The sequence below is a fragment of the Ischnura elegans genome, chromosome 5, assembly GCF_921293095.1.
Source record: "Ischnura elegans chromosome 5, ioIscEleg1.1, whole genome shotgun sequence".
Lineage (NCBI taxonomy): Eukaryota > Metazoa > Arthropoda > Insecta > Odonata > Coenagrionidae > Ischnura > Ischnura elegans.
This window is the reverse complement of record NC_060250.1, coordinates 44,158,864-44,180,948: the sequence shown is the minus strand read 5'-3', so window position 1 is coordinate 44,180,948 and position 22,085 is coordinate 44,158,864. Positions and strand designations below refer to the sequence as shown.

At 38.6% G+C, this 22,085-nt stretch overlaps 1 protein-coding gene across 1 annotated transcript in view; it reads left to right on the top strand.

The window, feature by feature from the left end:
- The window catches only part of LOC124158786 (serine/threonine-protein kinase tousled-like 2), a 169,969-nt gene that overhangs the window by 132,798 nt on the left and 15,086 nt on the right, over window positions 1-22,085 (top strand). Inside the window, exons 4-9 of the mRNA XM_046534103.1 lie at window positions 10,332-10,422; window positions 14,322-14,423; window positions 14,490-14,623; window positions 16,848-17,009; window positions 20,197-20,289; window positions 20,796-21,043. Of these exons, the coding sequence (XP_046390059.1) occupies window positions 10,332-10,422; window positions 14,322-14,423; window positions 14,490-14,623; window positions 16,848-17,009; window positions 20,197-20,289; window positions 20,796-21,043 (830 nt within the window). The remainder of the gene's footprint in view (window positions 1-10,331; window positions 10,423-14,321; window positions 14,424-14,489; window positions 14,624-16,847; window positions 17,010-20,196; window positions 20,290-20,795; window positions 21,044-22,085) is intronic.

The window sequence follows — 22,085 nt, the reverse complement described above, 5'->3', positions numbered from 1 at the left end:
TTCAGCGACGTTTTCTTACGCAATCATTCGGACTTCGTGAATTTGTAGTTAATCGCGAATGTCTTTAGAGGTGGAACCGAGCACTATAGTGAAAATAATTCAACTTAGTGAAATTTATTTTAATTTATTCATCCGGAACACTCGCAGCGTATTCCAAATGGGGTCCAATGAGGGAGAAGTATCTAATTTCTCTCACTTCGTCGTCGTTCTTTCCTAGTATTCTTTTAACATAGCCCAATTTACGATGAGGTTGACCTGTTATTTCCCAATTATGTTTATTTCACGATATATCATTATTGAGTCTTAACTCCTAGATATTTTGCAGATTCTGCAGTAATGGGGTACCCTGAATGAAATAGCTCTGTTGTGGAGAGTTATTTTTTTCCAGAAATTCATGACTACACATTTTTTTAATTTAACTGCTACGGATTTCCCTATAGACCACAGCCTAATCTGCTAATATTCAAAGTTTATTGTCTACTGTTTTACCAACATCGTTGATATAGAGAAGGAAGAGGAATGGGCATATGACGCAGGATAGGGACAAGGGGGGATCTAGGTGGGGGTAACATCCTAGCCGTAGTAGGGTTCCAGTAAGATACGAAAATTTCGATAATTTCTAGGCTCGCAACAACACTATAAGGTTGTCTCGTTACTTATTTTCCAAAGAATTAAGATTTTAAAACAAACTTTTATGTACATTTTAGTGATTTTACCTCTTGGTAATTTTCTGTTATGCATTGGATTTTATTCCTTATTATAAATGGTCCATTATCATTTTATCTATTGTAAATTAGATATCCCAAGGGGAAAGGGGCTACAGCCTCTCTCCCCCTTGGTTCCGCCTCTGTTCCCCAGTGAAAAAAAAGTTTACTCTTGAAAGTTGATTAACCAAAAATCGAATGACGTCACCGACTAATGATGGCAAATGCTCGTGAAAATTGGGCGGCAACTTTCGAGTTTCTAAATTTTAAACCTGCGATGGAACGTCTGGATGATATTTTTAGTCCTCACATACCTCTCCTTTCCATCTTCCGAGTACTTCTAATTCATTGCGATTTTGGGGCTTAGTGAGCGACCCCTTTCCTTGGTTTGCACCTCTTTGACGTCTCGCGATCGTCGTGTGCTTGGAGTGGCGCCTGTCATCTCGGAATTGGACTCGACCTTCGAGCGTTGCACGCGCTGAATCTGTTAAAAGGAAGCGTCGGTTGCGAAACTGAAGGCGGGGAAAATTGCTAGTTAGCAACTTAACTCGGGCGCGCTTGCATTCCGTGGCCATTTTTCCCGAAGCTCTCTGAATTGATGCGCGAGTCTCTTTAGAGATTAGATCTAATGACGCATTATGGTGATGTATTAATTAATTCGTCCTTATCGCCCAATGCAGTGATTGGCTATTGGTACTTATTATCCGACCAAGTGTCTAAATGTATAATTTGCCCCCGCTCGTTTGTCGTGCTCTACTGATAATGGAATGGAATACAAGACTATTGTTCGAGGAGAGTATATCCTGTGAAACAAATGACACAAAAATAATAATATTACGTCATCATATATAAACAATCCGAATATTGGTTTGACGTAGTTCTCCACTCCTCTTTCCGTATATCTGCTAACCTTTTCATTTTGATAGAGGATACCACAGGTACGTATTGCTTTCTGAGATACGTGTGATTAATTTGACATTTGTAAATGAGGGAGCTAATTATCTAGCGAGGAAATGGAAAGGAGGATACAAAGATGAGCGCAATGAATACCGTTTTCTTAAGTTTGATTTTTTCAAAATTAAATGTGGAGAATTTTTCTGTAAGGAATTTCAACAATTTTAAAAATAGACCTGGGCATCATGATGATAAAATTAAACGGTAGGATAAATTAAGAACAACATTATTTGTTTTATGGTACAGATATACCGTTAAATTGAAATCGCGAAAATATTTTCAATCCTAACAAATACATGCATAGCAACATACAAGCAAATGCATGAATAACAACAATATACAAATGGATGGTAGGCTGTGAGGGTCTTTCAGGAATGGACGTGGAAAGCTGGACGAGATGTTTTCAAATGATGCCAAAAAAATATCGGATTGCGTCGGAAGATTTTTTTTGCATCATGCTGTTGTAAACATTTTAAGAGATCTGAAATTTTGAGGTTGCGGTGACAGGCACGTTGCCAGAAATTTGTTTTGTGGGCTTAGTTCGCCGAAGAAAACATTTTATAATGTTTGAATATTTCCAATGTTTATGAAAAATATTCTTATAAAGGAAACGTTTATTCGCCTTCAAGTTATACGCAATAATTTGGAAAACCTAACTCCATGCTACGTCCCTATGTGAAGAAGTGCTGTTTGGTACTTTTTTAAATAACCAATTTCTGGACTCTATCCACGCGTAGGATTGATTTAGGAGCATTGATATGAGGTCAATGTAGGACGGCCATAAGTAGATTCCGACTGAGAACGCCAAGAGTTAACCAAAAAATGCCCAATTCAACGTATACTGTGTTGACCATGAAGAAATCTGTACAGTGAACTTAATCCAGAAATTTGAATTCCATTGAAAAACTTCTCATCGTGATCTGTCCATGAACCTATGTTGACACAAGAGGTGAATTTACTGAGCAGCCTTGAAACTTCGGCAGGCTCTCCTGTAATGCTTTTATTTTTTTGTAGAATTTATAACGTGAGGGTTATGAATTCCAAGTAATAATCATAATGTCAATTAAGCAAAAATGCTGGAATCTTTTCAGGCTGACTCAGATTTTACTGAAATTGTTTTTTTTAATTGGATATTTGGAACCTCATAATTGAAGATTGAATTATAGAACGTGCTCTCTCATATGGAGATGTTTGTGGCTTCTTACGAATGTCATTACATTTTCTTGACGCCCAAATTGAATTCCATTGCTCGTTATCGAAATCACCCCCTGTCTCGTCTCCCCCGCAAAGCAGGCGCGTAGCCAGGTAAGGGTCGTAAGCTCCCCTCGGAATTATTTAACTTCCCAAAAATATTGTTCATGTCCCGCTAAACGCAGCGTTATTTATCGTATGATACATCTTTTTTTATAAGACTTATTTTTCCTCCACATGAATATTTTAATTTTGGTAAACCTCCCCATGGACAGATCTTTGGGCCAATGAAATTTTTTAACTTATGGCATTTAAAGAGAACAGTTTACTTTGATACTCCCTCTCATCCTCCTCCACCCAAAATTAATTAATGGCTACGTGCCTGAAAGTTTCCGAATATTATTTGTTTCTATTCTAAGTGAAGATTCTTAATTCTTGCATCTCTAGACTTGGACTTTATCGAATGACAGCAATCGCATGGCTCGACAAGGATGCGAGTCGTGTTGAATGCTCGGCAGCCATTGAGCCCGCATCTCCGTTTTCTTATTTGGTAAGCCGTGGAGAGGTCTTACGATAGCTTCCGGATGTCCTCCTTCCCCTCCTCCCTTCTCGGGTCGTCCCGATTTGCCCACCGGAAAACATGGCGGGTGTAGTGTCATGGAGCCCATCGCCTCGACACCTCTGCCAACTTCACGGTGATACGAGGATGTTTCTCCGTTTGTCAGGAGCACCATCCATTCGTGGGAAGGTATGACGCCATTTCAGCTGTCACGCGAAGTCGCTCAACGTGTTTTAATGCGATGTTTTGTTTATGATAGTCATATGTCACATTTATAATCTTCTTCCGCTTTTCATCAGTACTAAGAAAGTATATTTGAGTATACAGATCGATTGAAAGTTGTTGGAGCTTTAATGGAAGTAAAATTCTGGGTTTGAGAGTTCGTTTGGAAAATTTCATTGCAAGAAATCGGCGTGGCTGAAAATTATTTTATCTTCCAGTACTCCAATGCCTTCTTTAATCGTATAAAAAACATCGCTATCGATAGCTACGGTGATCCTCTAATAAAACACATCGAAGTGCTGTAAGGATTTAACTAGGCTATGCGTTCCGCTGTATATTTTTAGTAAGTCCTATTATCTAATCATATGCCGCCTAATGTGCGAGATCATCCGGCCTACCAATGAGTTTTGTGCCTTACCTTAGGTATATAATCTTTGCCCCTCTTCCTGAGTAATAAGGATTGAAGTATAATTTGAAACGCCTCATGCTGAGCTTCATGCTTTGAGAAGTTGGGCATAACTTCGAATCGGACCCTTGTGACCTTGAATGGAATACTCAACTCTTCTTGTAGTTACCGGGTGAAAAGTGAGCTTTGATTTTAAGAAGACTTACATTTCTCTGTATGTTAAAGTGGAGGGATCATTATTGTTTTCTAAAACTTCATTTTCCTGGACTAAATGAAATTTAAACCTATGTATAACTCAAGGTCACCTCTGGTAGGTAATCAATGGTTCACTTTTGTATGAATTGCAGTCCTATAATGTCGTGGAGGATTACATGGGAGGGGTTTTTGAGTTATCCAATTGGTAATAAGGAGGGGCTGTTTTCCATTCTTTGTCGATTCCCGTGTGCTGGTCGTAAAGAATGGAAGTGAAAAACGATGGGTTGGAGCGACTGCGTGTGACCTAGATAGACGTGCGAAATGCTATTTTAAGTCAGGCGCGTTTGTTTTTAAGGTTCTTTGTTGACAGGTTTGGTTGTTATGAAGGAGAATCATGCCCCGCCTAATGGAATCGTATTTGTGAGGAAACTTTTCATAACTCCAAGGAAAGAAGGAATTAAGTAATAGAGCCATGAAGTTCTTTAAAATTTTTACGCCATTCTTAGTTTGTAATCGTATTTTTTATTAGTTAGTTAGCCTGCAAAATCGATCGTGAAAGTTGTTAACGGTGAAAGTGAAGCTTCAAAATAAATTAATGTTTATGACTCTTTAGATTTCCGGAGAGTGTGTTGCCTTTTTCACACTGCAATGAGTTTATGACTTAATTACGTATGCAGTATTTGGGTATATTCCTACCGTTAGTTGTGATGAAATGTGAGTTTGATGTCAATCTTTGTAGTTTTTTTTGCTACATGTTCTCTTTAGCGCGCCACGAAGAAAAATCCGTTAAGGGTGGAAAGAAACCCGGCGTCGACGTCGGCATTCTTTGAATGGTAGACGCCAATGTATGCACGGCTTAAATATCCCATCCCCAGGACGCAGTGCTGTACTTGAAGTGCCCTCCATTGAGCTCACAATTAGGGATTGGTCTGCTTCTGAAAAATCTGTTGCCGCCAAGAATTGAACCCGGGCCCTTTGAATGTAAAGCCATCACTCCAGACTCGGCTTCAAACCGTTCTCTCCTTCAGTCTGTTTCGTAATTGTTCTTTTTATTGGGTGAGACGGATGTCTTCAATGAGGGCATGCGTAAGTAAGCCGTCTGGCCGAGCAGTGATCAAGTTTCATCTTCCCTATATCGGAGGCAATTTTCAGAGTCCTGATGTTGAATGGAAGCTGGCTGCCTGCCTCTGTTCGAGATTTGTGAGTTGGTAATCCCGTGGAATACCTACTCACTGTCTCTTACCGAAGTAATAAAACCTTGATTTGATGCCTAAGCTTCGTCATGCAACAAAGGTTCTTTGTTAATGAGCTAATGTGTGTCATCGTGGAATGGGCTCTGACTAAGAGTTCATGCATGCTGACGATGCCCATATCTGAGTGAGTTTTATCGGTAGATTTCAACCGCCTCTATATTCAGGACAATGTCTTGCATGGAATTCTAATATGAAAAAATAGAACGAAAAAAACTGGAAGATATGTAATTATTGCCTACGTATTAATACCGATGAATCTCTATTGCAAAAATATCCAAAACTTAGTGGAGTCTATATAGATTATTTTCACGTATTAGAACAATCATCTGATACTATCGAGTGCTTCGTGAAATAGGTCATTCGTTAGGATGCGGTGAGTGAATGTTTGCAAAGGCGTTAGCGATTTTTTCTTATGCTCTTGTTTTCTATTGTTTGGATTATATTTTGGAGCGCTTTCTTTCTGGACGGAGTCAGGCCGGTGAACCATGAGATAACGGATCATTGACTTGCTCCGTTGGAGTTTTGATCGCAGGGACTGTTGAGATCCATTCCTGCGTTCATTCTTGAACTATTATGAGATCATCTCGGGCGAGACGTTTTTGCCACTCTTTTCATCTCGCTGCGATGTATGCCCTTCGGGTCGGACTTGATCGTTTCCGAGGCCATGTACGGCGTTGAGAGATCTTCGCCGATTACGCATGCATATCCAGGGGCGAGGGGGGAAGGAAGATTTCTGTTCGCTTTCAGAAGTCCCTAAGCCCGTGGCGGCGTCGGAAAGGTCGACGCTGACGCCGCCACCGGTCGCCGTCGCAACTACCACCCCGCGGGAGGACCTCGACCGGCAGTGCGTGAAGGGACGTCGGAGCGGGGGGTCGCCGGATCGCGTCTCCGACAGCCTCTGAGCATCGCGGAAAAGATCACGTCAACCCCTCTCAGACTCGGCCCGCCGCCATTAGGCTAAATTGGCTCATAGATTTAAACTCTCGCCATGATTTCGGGGGGTATGTTGAGGTATCGCGGATCCTTGTGGCTACTATCGACGTAGTGTGCCGCATACCCACCTGTTTTTCTCGCGTCTACCTCATCACTTGAACCCTAAGTAGTGCGTCGGCGAGTGCCATTAAGTTCTGCGCGCCATCTGATATCGTGAGGCATCGCGGAATCTGGTGGCAGCCGCCAACGCAGTGCACCGCATACCCACCTCTACCATTCTCCTCACCCTAAATCCCTAGTGCCACCAAGTATTGCGTTGGCGTGTGCCACCAAGTTCTGCGGCGATAATGCCAGCATGGGTCGAGTGGGTGAGGGTTTTCGTGGGCTTGGTCACCGGCGAAAGTGAGGGAAGGCTAGAGGAGCGGTGTCGGGCGATGTTGGTTTCTTCGCCCGCGGAATGAAGGTGTTGTCGCCGAGGCGGCGGGGTCGGGGACCGGCGGCACCTTAGGCGCGGGGCAGGGGGAGGGGCGGAGTGTGCATTGCGCAAGGATATGTTGCGGAATTCGGAAGATAGTGGACGCTACTGCCGAGAAGCACAATGGATGGAACGCTGCGCGTCCTTTTGCTATCCTACTGGAAATTCTCAAAGGTAGTGACGACCGGCGTTAAAAGATGAACCGCCCCAATTCAATGGTTGGGTTTTCCCAGGCTTGTCCCCCCTTGTTGAGTGAGTTTTTTTTTCTCACAGGCTTGCGCATGTTTGAAGGATTTGTTTTGTGGATGAATTTATCTAGGAGTTTCAACTGGGCCACCCATTGTAAGTTGGTCTATGATGACTAGGGTTTGGAAGTTCAAATCATTACTTGTGTTTTATGACACGAATATTGGCAGAAGGAAATATTCGGGCCTCGATATGTCGGGAGTCGTAGTATACCTCACCGAGATGAAAACTCAATAATTTTCAGCCAGTTACTGAGTCGCGAAAGTATTGCATAATGTTTTGACATGTCACTGGATCATGTTCGTTAATCGAAAGTAGCTTCCTTGCGTAGTCCAGATTGAATGAATCCTTCCTTTGAGTTGGCTAATCTCTCGACTATGCGAAATGACTGCATTACTTGGCGTTTTAATTAAAATATTCAATGCCGATGCAATTGAAAATGGATCAGCTGTTTGCATGAATGCTTTTGCATTAACCCTAAAAGTAGTAAGTTTCTTTCGAGTCGGCTTTTCAAACTCCTTAAGCTGGATTAAGACAGGGCGAAATTATAAAATTGTAGTGACTGCCATATAATTTAACGAATGCTCACAATATTTTCTCAACCGTGTTGGAGGTCATGTCTCAATAAGTTTCTTCATCGTTGCGGACTGCAGATAATTTGTTGGTTTCTTATTTTAGTTCCTTATCATTTTCAAGGAAAAAGGTACGGTAATTCCATTGGAATGTTTGTTGAATCACTTCTTTTCCTTGGAATTGGTGGTTTATTTATTCCTTCGATTTACGTCAGACGTAAGTGTAAGCTGTGTGATTGAAGGTTTTTATTCATCTGAATTGTGCCGAGTAGACCTGTGGTTTGGTTGTCCGAATTTAGTACCGAGTTTGTGAAGAGAAAAATATAGGCGAAATCCAAGGTGCGTATAATAATATACGCACCTTGGGCGAAATCCTTAATTGCCAGGCTGGAATCTGGAGAGTTGTAGATGGCAGCAACAGTGAGTCACTAGGGAAGGATTTGATTAGTCATTGGTAAGGTCAAGTTTGGCTTTCGAACTTCCCATCCCTTCGAGATTCAATCCGAGATATCATTTGTCGTCTGAATTCTCTTCCGATTCTGGGTTGAGCTGCCTAAAAATCGCTTGGCAGCAAGCTTTTTCTTTCCCGAAGTTGAAAGCGTTGGTGAATTTACTTTTTAGAAGTCACAAAAGGTAAAAATCAATTAACTTCTCCACTCTTTGTTAATAAAAAACACATGTCACGTGATGCTTTTGCATATAAAATGTTAATTGATTCTACCATGTGATCTTCTCCCCCTTCCGCATTTTATTGTGGTGATAATCGTCTTCTAGCAGGCGATGTAACATTAACTGCAAAGCCATCGAGGTTTTGATTGCCTATGTACTGTAGTTTTCGGGATATGGGATATTTGAAGGTCCCTGACGCTGTTCTAATAATGGGCTTTACTTGTAATAAATGTCGAACTTGGTCTTTCACAAGGAGCACATGAGTGAGAGCGCTAAGATAGTTTAATGGGGCAATTCTAAAATAATTTCGCTGCGTTTCTTTCCAATCTTTCTCAATTTCTTTGTTGATATTCGATCTCTCTTGTTCTTAATGGCGTCCCTATCTTCACCTTTATGTTGCTTCTCGTCAGGATGTCCTTCATTTTCGCTTGGGCGTTAGATTGATATGAACCGGATGACTGTCCATTTTCTGCAATTGAATGATTCGTGGTATGAGAATACTTACTAATTTGGAGTAAATAGTTTAATGAAAAAAATTGTCCATGTTTCACAATCTAAGTGCCGCTGTTTCTTCACGCTTCTCCTGTCTTCAGTATTGCGGAGACTTAGACCGAATCAATCTCAAATCTTGCTCTCACTCGATCTGCCTTACTCTATCCGCCACCTTAATTTTAACGCTCTCACGTGCCCGATTGCGGGCGCTTTATCGTAATTGCAACTGGAGAGGCTGCACTCAGTTCTGGGGATGAGTCTCGTTTCTGTTAAAAGATGATGTGGGATAGACAGCCCACGGGCATAAAATCCGATTAATGTGTTATCCCTCGATTGTTCATTCTATTTTCATTTTATTTGCTCAATATTCTTGCAGTGTTGTACCAAAGACGTTTACTTGCAGCGACAGTCATCTCCTCGTGATTTATTGTAAACTGTATTGGTATCAAGCCTTGAAATATCCTTTTATCATATTTCAGCCATAATCTATGTCAGTGTCCGTAGTGGGCCAAATTTCGTTTATGCTCCTATTCGGATTTCTGTCGCTTGAAATAGCTTCAAAACCAAAGTGGATACTGAACATGCGTAACCTAGAGTAGTTGAGTGGACTTGATGCCACGGTCAAATGTCGATTTCCTATCCGTTTATTTTGCAGCCATCTTCATTTAAAGTTGACTCATTGCGCTCTTCACGCGAATTGGCTCGTATGTGCAACCGTGCAGTGTAATCGCGTCCTGCGAAAGATCTAAACTGACGCATAATTTTGTTTGATTTCTTCTCAGTTTCTGGAAAACAATTCGCCCTCTCGCTTGCATTTTCACGCAGAGGAATTATTTTTATATATTTATCTATTAGCCTAGTTATTTCACAACTCGTCAAAGCCGCAAGCAGCCAGTAAAATTAATTAACGTCAATTTGAATTGATTCACGAGGATCCTAGAGTCGCAGCGTGATTCTGATTATTTTTGTCAATATTCCCACTAGACGTCTGGGAACGAAATGCAAGAAGGTTTTAGTTGTGGTGAAAATAAGGTAATGGGGCACGAGCAGCTGTCTACGTTCGTCTGAAAATTTCTCTACTTCGTGATTGATTTGTTGTTTAATAAAGAAAATTTAGATAAGTTTCGAAGCTTTGTTTGATTTTTAAGCTTTGCCTTTAAATAAGAAAATGCCTTTGGTTTAGTGATTTTGTGCAGTTTTTGATGCTCGTATTATTTGGCGCATTTGGTCGAAATTAATTGAACCATTTCATAGTTCGCCAAGTTCTATGAGTTAGCTTAATTGGTTGGTGCATGAATGGTTTGAAAGCTTGAATAATTATTGCCATTGTAGTGCTGGTGGGCTGACTCAATTTATGCATGTACACTATCTCTTCCCCAATCAAAATATTAAACGTTGATTTAATATTGGTAAGAATGTTACCATGCTTGTATTAATTTCAACTTTCTGTAATTTTCCAGATGTCAGCCACATCTCAAATTCAGATGGCACCCCAGGGAACTATGAACTCGGGACAAGCGGTTCATAGCCAGGATTCCAATATGAGCACAGGTATGCATGGAGGTGCAGATTCACTGTGGGAAACAATTCGTTCCTCAATATATTGGTACACCATTATATTGAGGAAGGAATAATTCTCTTGGGGGTACGCTCTTTTCTTTTGAAGTTGATCCCGGTACATAACTAGGAACTTGCTCAAGTTTTAGGCCAGGAATATTCTGAATCATTGCATGCCAAAATTAATCTCGAAAGATTCATACAACACCCCCCACCACTACGCTTAGCTGTATCGCTGAGATTAAGACTTGCATTTGGATATCTTCATGATTCTCTCTCGTGAATGCTTGTTATAAAGCTTATTATAAATATAATGCTTATTAGTTCAACTTAAAACCTTCTGATTCTCATTCAAACATTTCCAAGTTAGTTAAACTCCATAGTCTATCAACCAATTCAAGTTTTATTTTACTATGCCTAGAATCCGATTAACTCATTTCTCAGATAAGAGTTTTTGTTATTGCTGGATATTTGCTGTTCCATTTCAAAATGAGTGAATAGTACTTTCTCTTGGCCAACCAAAGAACTGGTATTTTACGAATGAAAAATTTTTCCTTGGATTTTTTATCCACTGGTGTATTGCATTAGTGACCATGAATCATTTTAAACTGGAGGATCATCTCTGTAAAATCAGCAGGGATGCCGACTTACAAAAAATATTGGGGGGGCCCAAACCGGGGATCTTGCCCCGGGAAATTTTATAAGTAGTGAGTTTTAATTTTTTTAAGCATTTTATAAGAGTCATATGATCAACATTAGCTCTCTGATAACTCGAATCTCGACATCTGGACACTCAGAATCATCGACAAGCCTTACACACTTTTTCCTCACCCCATAGCGAATTTTTGACGGGGCTCGGGCCCCCTCAGGCCCAATGGAGTCGGCACCACTGAAAATCGGAGGCTAATTTGGAATTGGTATAACGTAACATTATCTTCCTCCTGTATTCATCAGTGTATAGTCACCATCCTAATAGCCACTTCAATAAATATTGCTTTCGGAAGTCATTCTCATTTTTGTTCAATTCTTTCTAAATTATGATCTGCTTCGAAGTTTCTGAGAGTAGCATGCAAATTCCTGAAAGCATTCTAAAGTTGATTTTAATTTTTTGACCCTTATTAGTTTATTTTTCCTTGGGATGCATGAGGTTTTTCTCATGACTATAGCTTGTGAATTTTTAATCCAAGTGTCTTTTATGAGTATTCTTTAATATAATATGCCAATGCTTACCTCGGCTGAAATGTAATTATCATGTTTGGATAATTTATCACTCTGTTGGTTGGTTGGCTTCAAGTATTATCTGCATTCTGAAATATACTGCGCTCTTAAAAGTCCTTTTGAAAGCATAAATGTTGCGAGTCATATGCAACATATTTTGTCTGCAATATCTGAGATGTTTCCATCTATGTTGCCGGGTAACATACATATTTCTGGAGCTCATTGAACCTAGTGGTACTCACTGGTAGAACCCATAGAACCTTTCCTTAAGTATGAATGTTTATTTTGGCATGGCCAAAGATGATGTCTTTCAAATTTCTTTCAATCTTATTCCCAGTTGAGCCAATTCTTCCTCCTCCTCCATTATGCTTGATATATCCCCGCTCAATTTTATGTTCCATCTTATTGTTTCTACTAACACTTCTTTGGTACACTTCTTCCATCAGCATCAGTCCTTTCCTATCGCTCATACACATCCACTCTTATTTTTCTTCTATGTAATGCAGCTTAGCCAATGAGTTCTTGTGCTTGCACCCATTTACAAAGGTTGTAGCTTCATGTATTTACTTCCCCAGTGATCTCTCTGTGATGAAATGTTGTATAACGTCTCTTCATCAAATCCTATCTGCTCTCATTGAGTGTTAAAGTTGTACTGTTGGTCATGCACCTTGCTCATAAGTATTACCTCCACTATTACCTCTTACTCTCAGTTCCAAAAAGGCCTGTAGCCGAGCTTCCATGACTCTACGACTCACCCTTGAAATAAACAAAGACAATTTATTTCCCAAGCATGAGTGAATTTCATGTTCAATGTTTTCCTTCACTCAAAATTTCTTTTACCAGTAGCCTTTTTTGTAAATTCATTTCAACCCCTTGTATGTTGTAGAATGTTATATACTCAGTCATCCCTTATTTTCCCTTTAACCTTAATGAATTCAGTTCGGAAGATGGCTTTGTAATGTCATTTGTAACATTTGAGCCTTGAGGGCAGACAGCTGCTTCTGATATATATTTGGTCTGTATACTTACCTTTGATTCTGGCCACTTACCATATATTTTGGTCCATATTTGGAACAGCTCCAGGCTTACCTTAAATCCTGTTTCATTGTAACTTAACTGGACTCCAGTGGTTTCAGTACCACACAGTTTTTTATCTGATTGTTATATTTTCACCCAGAAATTTATTTAAAATGAATTACATGAAGATTTGCATAAATAAAATACATTGCAAGATTTTAGTTTTACCTAAAGGGTTGATTTGAATTCATATGCTAACTATTGGCTCAAGTGCCAGTTTTCAGCATCACCAGAAGGGTTTGAAAAAGGTGCTGTTGTAGGAAAAGATTAAATATACTTTGCTTGAGTAATAGAGAATGAAAAAATGAGTTGAATAAACATGACTAATGATAAAAAAACATTAAGTTTGTCAATTTCTAAAAGAAACGTACAGAGGCATTGAAAATAAGCAAGTCTTATTGCTAGAATAAACTTGTCAAGGCTGCTAATAGTTGCAAAACTCACTGTCCTCTTAGTACATGGAGTATGATTTGCCAGGAGCATGGGCTATTTGTCGTACTCCAAAGCATTAAGAGCTCTTAAACGTATATCATCAGGGAGATTTTCCTTATCACATTCACTCCAGCTAAAAATCATAGGACCACCTAAATGGTATTTTTTTTTAAAGTTAGTTGGCGTTTCCTGCTGTATTTTTTTCTATTAGTTGCCATTACTACCTTTGCACAAGGCATAACTCCTTAAAAGTTATAATAGCCATCGATCTTCCATTTTTGTGTGAATAGTCTGTGCAGCTCTGAATTGGTAATATAAATGAACTATATTGAGTTTAGTAATCCATATTTTTAATTGGGTTGATAATATTGTTCAAAAATCAGTGCAAAATCGTGGAATGTCACCAGGCATTTTAAATAATGTAGCTAGTCTTTCATAAATGAAGCAATGCAGGCTGTTTTCAAGATGAAGGGCCATTATTTGCTGTCAATAAGAGATGTCTTCATTTTTAGGGACAATACTGCATGACTATATTTTGCAAGACTTGGGGAAATCATTAGTTTTGGTCTATTTTTCTTCAACTTCAATGCTTAAATGAATAATGTCTTATTATGGCTGCACAAGTTCTTCCTTATCTTAGAATATGCTGACAAATTCAGCATATTGTACACCAGGATGTTTTAGTGTATGTTTCTTGTGTAGCCTTGAGTTGTTATCAGCTGCTTGTTATTAGTCCATGACACATAGAAATATAATTTGCAAATGAATCCAAAATTAATTTTTCCCTGTTTTGAAGTACTGCTCTCATTATCCATGCGTATAAAATTGGTCCAGATCACCCATGGTGGCAAAAATCCACTGAGATTGTCATAATGACAAGCAAGGAGTATCATAGGAACTTTAATTGATATTCACTACGACTGGTGTGGCACTTATCATGTTAAGTGGACCATGGCCAAGATTAACCAATGAAATTGGAAATCATCATGGTATTTAGCAATTCTTTTCACTGAGATAGTGAGCCCTGTTAATTGTATTGAAATTCTTGTTATCTTTGTTCTTGGTGTATGTATATGCAGTTCATTCAAAATGTGAAGTGGTTGACTGATGGTGCGAAAATGGTGGGAACAATATTAACTGATGACATTCTTCTCTTTCCTTTGCAGGGTCTTCACACAGTGACAAAGATGACAACAACACTCCAGAGAAACTTCCTCGGACACCGACGGAAAGGAAGAGAAAACGGAAGGTAGAAGATGTGGGGGGTGGTGTGGTTGGGGTTGGGGTTGCGGGAGGGGGCAGTGGGACGGTCGGGGGCTTGGGTGGGGTGGGAGGTGGGAAGGGATCCCGGAACGACGGGAAAAAAATAAATGACTATTTTTCCAAACACTCTGGGAACAGTCCGATTCGGCATGGGAGTGGTGGTGCGAAAAGCCCATCCCCTCAGAGTCAGAGTTTCACTGCAATGGTGAGTGCCTTAAAGGTTTGGAGGAGGGTGGGAGGGGAATAGCTTCCTCTTCTTTGCTCTTTTTTTAATGCTCTTTATTTGATTTGCACGAGTTCCCCCCTCCCCGCCCACGACCCATGTCTCACAATGCAGTGTTCGCTCTTTGGGATTCCCAATTTTGCTGTGGTTTTTTTGGGTCGCAAGTTCGTTGAAAAGGTTTATTTTGAAACATTGTTTGACTTCTCTTTTTAAATAATTTCCCAACGTCAATTGATACTTGCCAAATGCTTCCAGGTATAGTTGTTGTCACGTTCAGGGTCAATGCTGCAGTAATAATTTGATTCATGCCTTTTGAAGGTTTACCAGTCCTCTTTTAAACCTTTCAAAATTAAATATAATGTGCAGTTCTGTTACAAAGTCTTTCACATCAGTGCACTTATTCAGATATCCAATAGTTGGATTTTCAAGCAACTAAGTTAGTTTTTAAAATGAACGGATAATGGCCGGGTATCAAATGGAAATACCAGTTTCTTGAATTTGTTGATGCTATTTAGGGAGCTTTTTCTCCTCATTGTGTTGTCTCTCGCAAGGTTTGCTTTCAATTATCTAATGGTCTTACTGACATATTTTTTACCTCCGCTATGAATACACATTAGTCAACTCACCGTTAAAAAAAGACTATAGAACTGAGTTATTAGGCACTATTACTTTCACTCCACTCTGCAAGGTATTGGCAACCCTTTCACCTTGGAGCCTTGTGAAGGCAAATGCTTCCGTTATTCCAAGTAGCATGAAATTTTTGTTACTCTTCTGTATAAGCTAATTTGTGGCAGCAAATCACTCAGATGTATGCACTTCATCCATTATGGAACCTAAGCCCACTGTTGGCAGCCCCCTCTTGCAGTATGAGTTTGCTGTGAGAATTGGAATGGCATAGCTTTTTTAGCCATCTTTTTTTTTTACTTTCTTTTTCATAACTTTCCAAAATAGTCTCACTTCAGATATTTCCTTTTACAACCTATGGTATTTTAGAGCTAAGCTACATTTGTTTTAGCCACTGAGAGTACTCTCTTTTAGAACCACACATTTTCTCCTCCTGTGTCAAGGATTGTGGATATCTTTTGAATGCTTGGATTCATTTGGTTTGCTAAATCATCATGAGTTTCTTGAGGTCATTGAGGTGAAATTAATTTTCTCACGGGAGGCCCAATTTTGTAAAAATCCCATTTTGCCAAGAATCATTTTCTGTAATGCTCTGTGTATTTACTTATCACATCTTTATTATGTCATAATTTACACACTCAAAATTTCATCCATCGAAATGGTCTTATTCATCATTTTCTCATTGTACATTGTCAGATGAACCATGCTCATCTAATAACCCTCTAGCACACTAACTGGATTCTTGGTGCTTAATTGTTCACCATACTTTGTGGCAGCAGTGTGAGCTTCAGCATCATTAATGCTACAATGCATTAGCATTTTCATTGCCTTCCTCATATAATGCAGTGGTTGTTTGTGCCCACATTAAGCTTCTTATGTAAACTTAACTGGAAAGCACTCTGCGCATGAATCTCCCCCTACACCTCCTCCTGCTGCCTAAGAGGTACTGGAAGCATTCCTGAGGGCTTGGGTTAGCCCGTGAAAAAGTCATTTATTTAGCCCTTTGTGGATCTAGTGGCATTTAATGGTGTGAATTAATTTTTGTAAGCTCATTCTGGGACTAAATTTGTGTTCCCTTAAAATTTGCTCGAGTATTCTGCATTGTCAGCACTGTCATCAAGACAGGGCTGGTTTTCATGTAATTGGGGGAAAGTCATCTATTGACGTGCAATATTTTGGAAAGAATTTTATGTGTATAACATTGTATTCATTCTGGTTGTTGTCTGGCTTTTAACTACATTTAAAATTTCCTTCATTCTGCGCCTATAAACCTTTGCACTCAATTAACTCCCTGACCACATCCTTTAATGTGAATTGAAGCTTTTATCTGAAATTTGCTGAGTGTGGATTAGTTTTTTCTTATGCATTTCTCTGATGAATTTGAGAATTTTCTCATTGTTCTCTTCTATTCACTCGGCTTTTGAATTTAGTTTTTTTATGAATTCTGTGGTCATTTCACCCCTATTCCTTGTTTTGGCCCACTTGCTTAGTGGGCAGTCATAAAGGCCCATGGTTGGCTTGAGGCGCTAACGTCCAATGTTTGCCCTCCTCACCTTTATGTACCTTCCTTCTGGGGGTCCAGTATCCCCCGAGTCCACAGGCCATCATGGGTACTCCGCAACCGGGTGGCCCTCCTGTCATTGGTGGCATGCCCACTGGAGTGCAGTCTGTGGTACCTCCCGAGTTTTCTTCCTTAATGCATCCTCCGCGGCCTCATCCCACCATGGTCAGCAAACTAGTGCAGGTAAGGGGTGACTAAAGGAAGTTATCTTGATTGTCGAGTCCTGTGTAAAGAGGGTGTCATTAGCATTAGGAAGTATTTAGTGTTAAAAAAATCATTTTTTGTGCGAGCTTTTGTATTTTCACCAAAATTAGTTCAAGCCCAGGTTACACCATATATTAACATATGCAAACCCTTAGACTTAAGGAACATTTTTTTTTAATGTTTGACCATTGCTTTACTACCCACAACAATTACCCAAAATTTTTATTGCTGCCTGGGTAAAGCCCAAGTGCACTTTTCCTCACTGTATGGAACGCTAATGTGGCTTAACTCTTCCCGGCCATTCCTCACAGAAGGGGGTGCAAATGTAGGCCCATCCCTAGGGAAGAAAGAAAGAAGGGTTGCCCCAGATCATATTGATTCACTCCTTGTGAGGCTGGAGGGCAAAATATTTATTTCTCTACCGCTCAGGCAGGTAGCTAAAATCATGATCTACTGCAGCCAAAGGGTTGCTATTTTAAATTCATGAAGGTGATTATGTACACCTAAAGGAACCATGTAACCTTCGTATTTGTGCGAATGAATGAACAGAAAGTAGAGGCTGTTTTAATTTGGTTCATTCACCAGTACATTTTCTGTTCTGGTCCACCAAAATCATTCACACATTCCCACACAATCTTTTACATGTTGATGTGTCGTGTAACCAGAACTGTATATAGTTACTTTGCTAACAATGTGGCCATGAGTGTTTGTGATATCTTGGATAATGTTGTGACATCGGAGTCTCTCTTTACTTGTAGTCCATTAGTTTACATTTTTATCCTCCATAGTTAGCATCATAATATCTCGGTATGCATATCTAATTATTATTTTAATATCATTAACAGATTTGGTGGTATATAAAACAAAAGTGACTTAGGAGCATTGGTTTTTGAATGTCCTGAACAGGGTCATTTTTTTCCCACTCAGGGAAGAAGGAAGAGCTGAAATATTGAGGAGCATGTTGTTTGCTTTGTTGTAAATCATGGGTGACCAAATTTTGATCACCTTATCATTTTTAAGAGTTTTCATTAATTGAATGTAGGAATCATAAGATCTGCTTATTTTTATATCATGTGCATTTACCACAAGATTGAAAATCTTGCATAGTTGTTTTATATGAATTTGACTGAAATCATGGCAAACTATGATCTTTAGAATGAGCTAAATGAAACTCATTGTAGCACTGGATAAATTATCTTCATCGGTTATTGTGTCAGCTGGAGTGATTTTTATTTTCTTATTCAGTGTTGAAATAATTAACCTCTGGTATGGTAATTAGTGTTTGATATTTATTTCCTCCTGGTTCAATAAACTTGATGACTAATATCCCTCTGGTTATATCTAAAGTGCTCTCATCTCTTCCTCAATACTCTGACCTGATCATGTTTCATTTTCCTTATTAGTATATTTTCATTTTTTCATATTCCTTATTTTGTTTATTTTCATCACTTTATCTGGCCAGTTGCTCCCTGACTTTGTTGACTACCTTCTACCACAGAATTTTATCAATATTTTTATCTTGGCAGTAATGCTCTGTGTTGCTATCAATTTGACTCATATTAGGTCTATAAGGGTATATGTATTCTATTTCTATTCTGCTGATCTCCTGGAGCTCCCAGCTTTATCGGTAGAAATATTTAGTGGTATTAGAAGATCTTACCGTACTCCCTTACCAATTCTGCTATTCCTATTATCTACTCTCATAGTTTGAAAATTCCCAATTCATATATTGTAATGGAAAATAATTACATAGTTCATTGCATAAATTGAAATTGATGCGCCATGGTTTCTCCCTAATCAGTGATACAAGCCTTGTTGTTTCATTGTCTATTGGAACTTAATCTTATCTTAGATAAAAACTTACCATTATATGAGATGCTTATATGGTATAAAGTTTATTATTATGTGGATGTAAATAAACTCAGTGAAGCCTTACACTCAGAGGCACCACCGTGGTGACCAACAGTTGTCTTTGAATTGCAAAATTTATGATTCATTATTTATTCATGGTGACCAAAATAATGGTTCAGAAATACCTCATTTTAGTTATATAGAACAATGTGACTAAAACCATGTTAATTGAAGTGCTACCTAAATTTTCAATTTCTATTTGAAGTCCAATATGAGTGTAATATTGTAGTCTTCTTGAAGATGATTTTAAATTATTAATAAAAATATACAATTCCAAATGCTGTACCCACATTCACCTGTTCGAAATAAGTCAAACACTTTGGAATTGGGAATGAACAAGCTATTGGGAATCTCATAATAACCTTTAGGCATTGTGGTCATTTGTGTACCAAGGGGGATATACTGTTGTCAGCATTTATAATATAATTTGTATTTGTACCAGTGAATCCAATAGGCTTTTCATTTTGTCTCCCTCTCATCTTGTGGGGGATGATGTTGGGCTTTGATGAATATATTTAGCAGTTGTTATGTTTCAAGAATCTATCAGAGACGTTTTCCAATTCAGTGATATTGAGGGACTTACCCTTACTTTTTCTGTCTTTCGTACAACTTTTAGGAACTGAATTTAATTTTAACTCTTTAATTCTGCCAGTTTATTTACCCCATTGTTAGTTGGGTATAAATGTTTTAAGAACAAATGTTTTTTGTATTCAAAAACATGATTATGCCATTAATAAAAAGGCTTCATGATCCTAGTAAAATGTACCTTTGACTAATTGAAAGACTTCTGAGTTATGGTAGATGAAAATATGCATTCCCTCTTTTCAAGTACCTTTTTCCTCTTCTTTATGATGTGGTAGCATGTCTCTGAATCATAAATAACAAATTTTATTCAGGTATGTTAAATTAGGGAAAATAAGAGAAAGATAAGTTATTTGTTGCGAGTGTTCAATCCACTTGGATAAGTTGTTCTTGTGGAAATATTAGCTGTTTAGATTATTACAATATTGCTGAATGAGTCTACATTGATGTATCCATCACTTAATAACCAAATCCAAGTACCAAAACTGAAGTTAGTCATACCAAATGAACACATCCACTTACCATAATGTTAGGTTAAATGATTTTCTGTTGTCAATGTAAAGTGAACAGGTTTATATTTCATTTAAGATGTGCCTAAGTGACTGTGAACTTATCCTTTGGTGGTTTTATTACATGAATTCTCATTAAAAATAATTCTCTTAACCTTTTTCAGACTGAATTAACCTGTCAGAGGATACAAGAATTTGAGACCCAGGCCTCATCAGATTTAGAAATGCGGAATAATAAGATTGATGAACTCCAAAGGGTAAGCTTTTACTTCTATCTCTGCATTTATATTTCAAGGTATCCAACTGCTTCTGTATCACAGTTGAATTGAAGGAGACGAAGTAAAAATTCAAGAGACATTTCTATGACTTGAAATTAAAATTATCTACCATGAGCAAAAAATAAAGGGAACATGGTAGCCTAGTGGGCAGATTATTTGGCTACTGATCAAAAGGGCCCTGGGCTCATTACCCAGGTGTAACCTTCAGGCACCCCTAAAGAAATTCTCTAAGTGCCATTTGCCCCAGGGAAAGGAACTGGCCCATACCTGGAATTTGTGATTATTGCACATCTGTGGCTAAGTCTGAGGTGAGCTCTACCGTCACCCATCCAAACAAACCCTCTGTTTGAATCACTGGGAGTGAGTGAAGTATCACCAGCTTAAGACGCAAGATAAAGGCTTTGTCGGGTGCTGCTGCAAATTATCTTTATGACATATTTATAAACATGTGGCTGATTGATTTCTTTTTAATCTTACCCTTACAGCAAGCTGATGAGTTACGGCATCAGCTCCAGGCACAACAGAAGGCCATGGATCAACACAAGAGCCACATAAACAAGTGTATAGATGTAGTGAAGAAACTTCTCAAGGAGAAGTCGAACATAGAAAAGAAGGAAGCGAGGCAAAGATGCATGCAGAATCGTTTACGGTTAGGACAGTTTGTGACACAGCGAGTTGGGGCCACTTTTCAGGAGAACTGGACGGATGGGCATGCCTTTCAGGAATTAACGAGGTTAGTGAAGAGTATTGATGGACAAATCTCATTGATATCAGTTTAAGTTTATTCTAATCATTCTTTAGTCCTCTCAAGGAAGAAAAAATCAGTGATATTCAAAGGGCTCCTTCATATATGAACATATTAATTTCATTCTTAACTAAATAACCATTTGGTCTTTGATTCCTTGCATGAATAGTTTTACAGTGCTTGAATCTTGTGACGTTGTTTTATGCAATCCTGCATCTGCCTAATTCTTGAATGAATCACTGTGTTGCCATGGCCCATTATCACATGCATTGTCGCATGTTTTGCGAGATGAAGTTCTTCCATTGGATTGCACGTGGTACTTTCTACCCCAGTGTCATTCTCCCACTCTTTCTTTTCTTTCCATGTTTGTCCTTGCATCACAGGCAATACTTCTAAATATTTAAAATTCTGGGCAAGGGCATACCCAGGATCTAAACAAAAGGGGGCAAGCCATTATCGCTCAAGTTGTAACACAGAAAAGGTTATGAAACCAAAATTTCAAGAAAATTATAAAGCGCCACATTAGTTTTTAAAATTATTTGCTTGGAAAAAATAATTTTATTTAATTTACATTTTATTCACACATCAATTTTCTTGGATTTAAAGAAAATTTGTTCAAAAATTCCGTTTTGAACTAAATTTACTCTTGATTCTTTGGGCATTAATATCTCTGCTATCTATTCCACACTGTCTCCCTAAAAATTATTCTGTGTTAACGCTTTCAACGTTACATACTTCAATGCCCTGTTCCAAGTTTTATCTTGCTGTTGGCGATGGATAAAAATTCCAATTCCTGGCAATTAAAGCTAGATACATATTTGTTTCTTTTGGTTTAAAGGTTTAAAAAAAATGCCAAATTATGACCCTTCTTTTACTTCAATAATCACTGATTTCTTGCTTATATATTTTCTTATCTTTATAGTTTTGTTAACATTTTGTTAACTGTTTCTGTGTCATGCAAAATTGTGTAATTTCATTTGAAAATTTGCAGGTTAATTTTCCCGAAACTGCTAACTTAACGAAAAATATT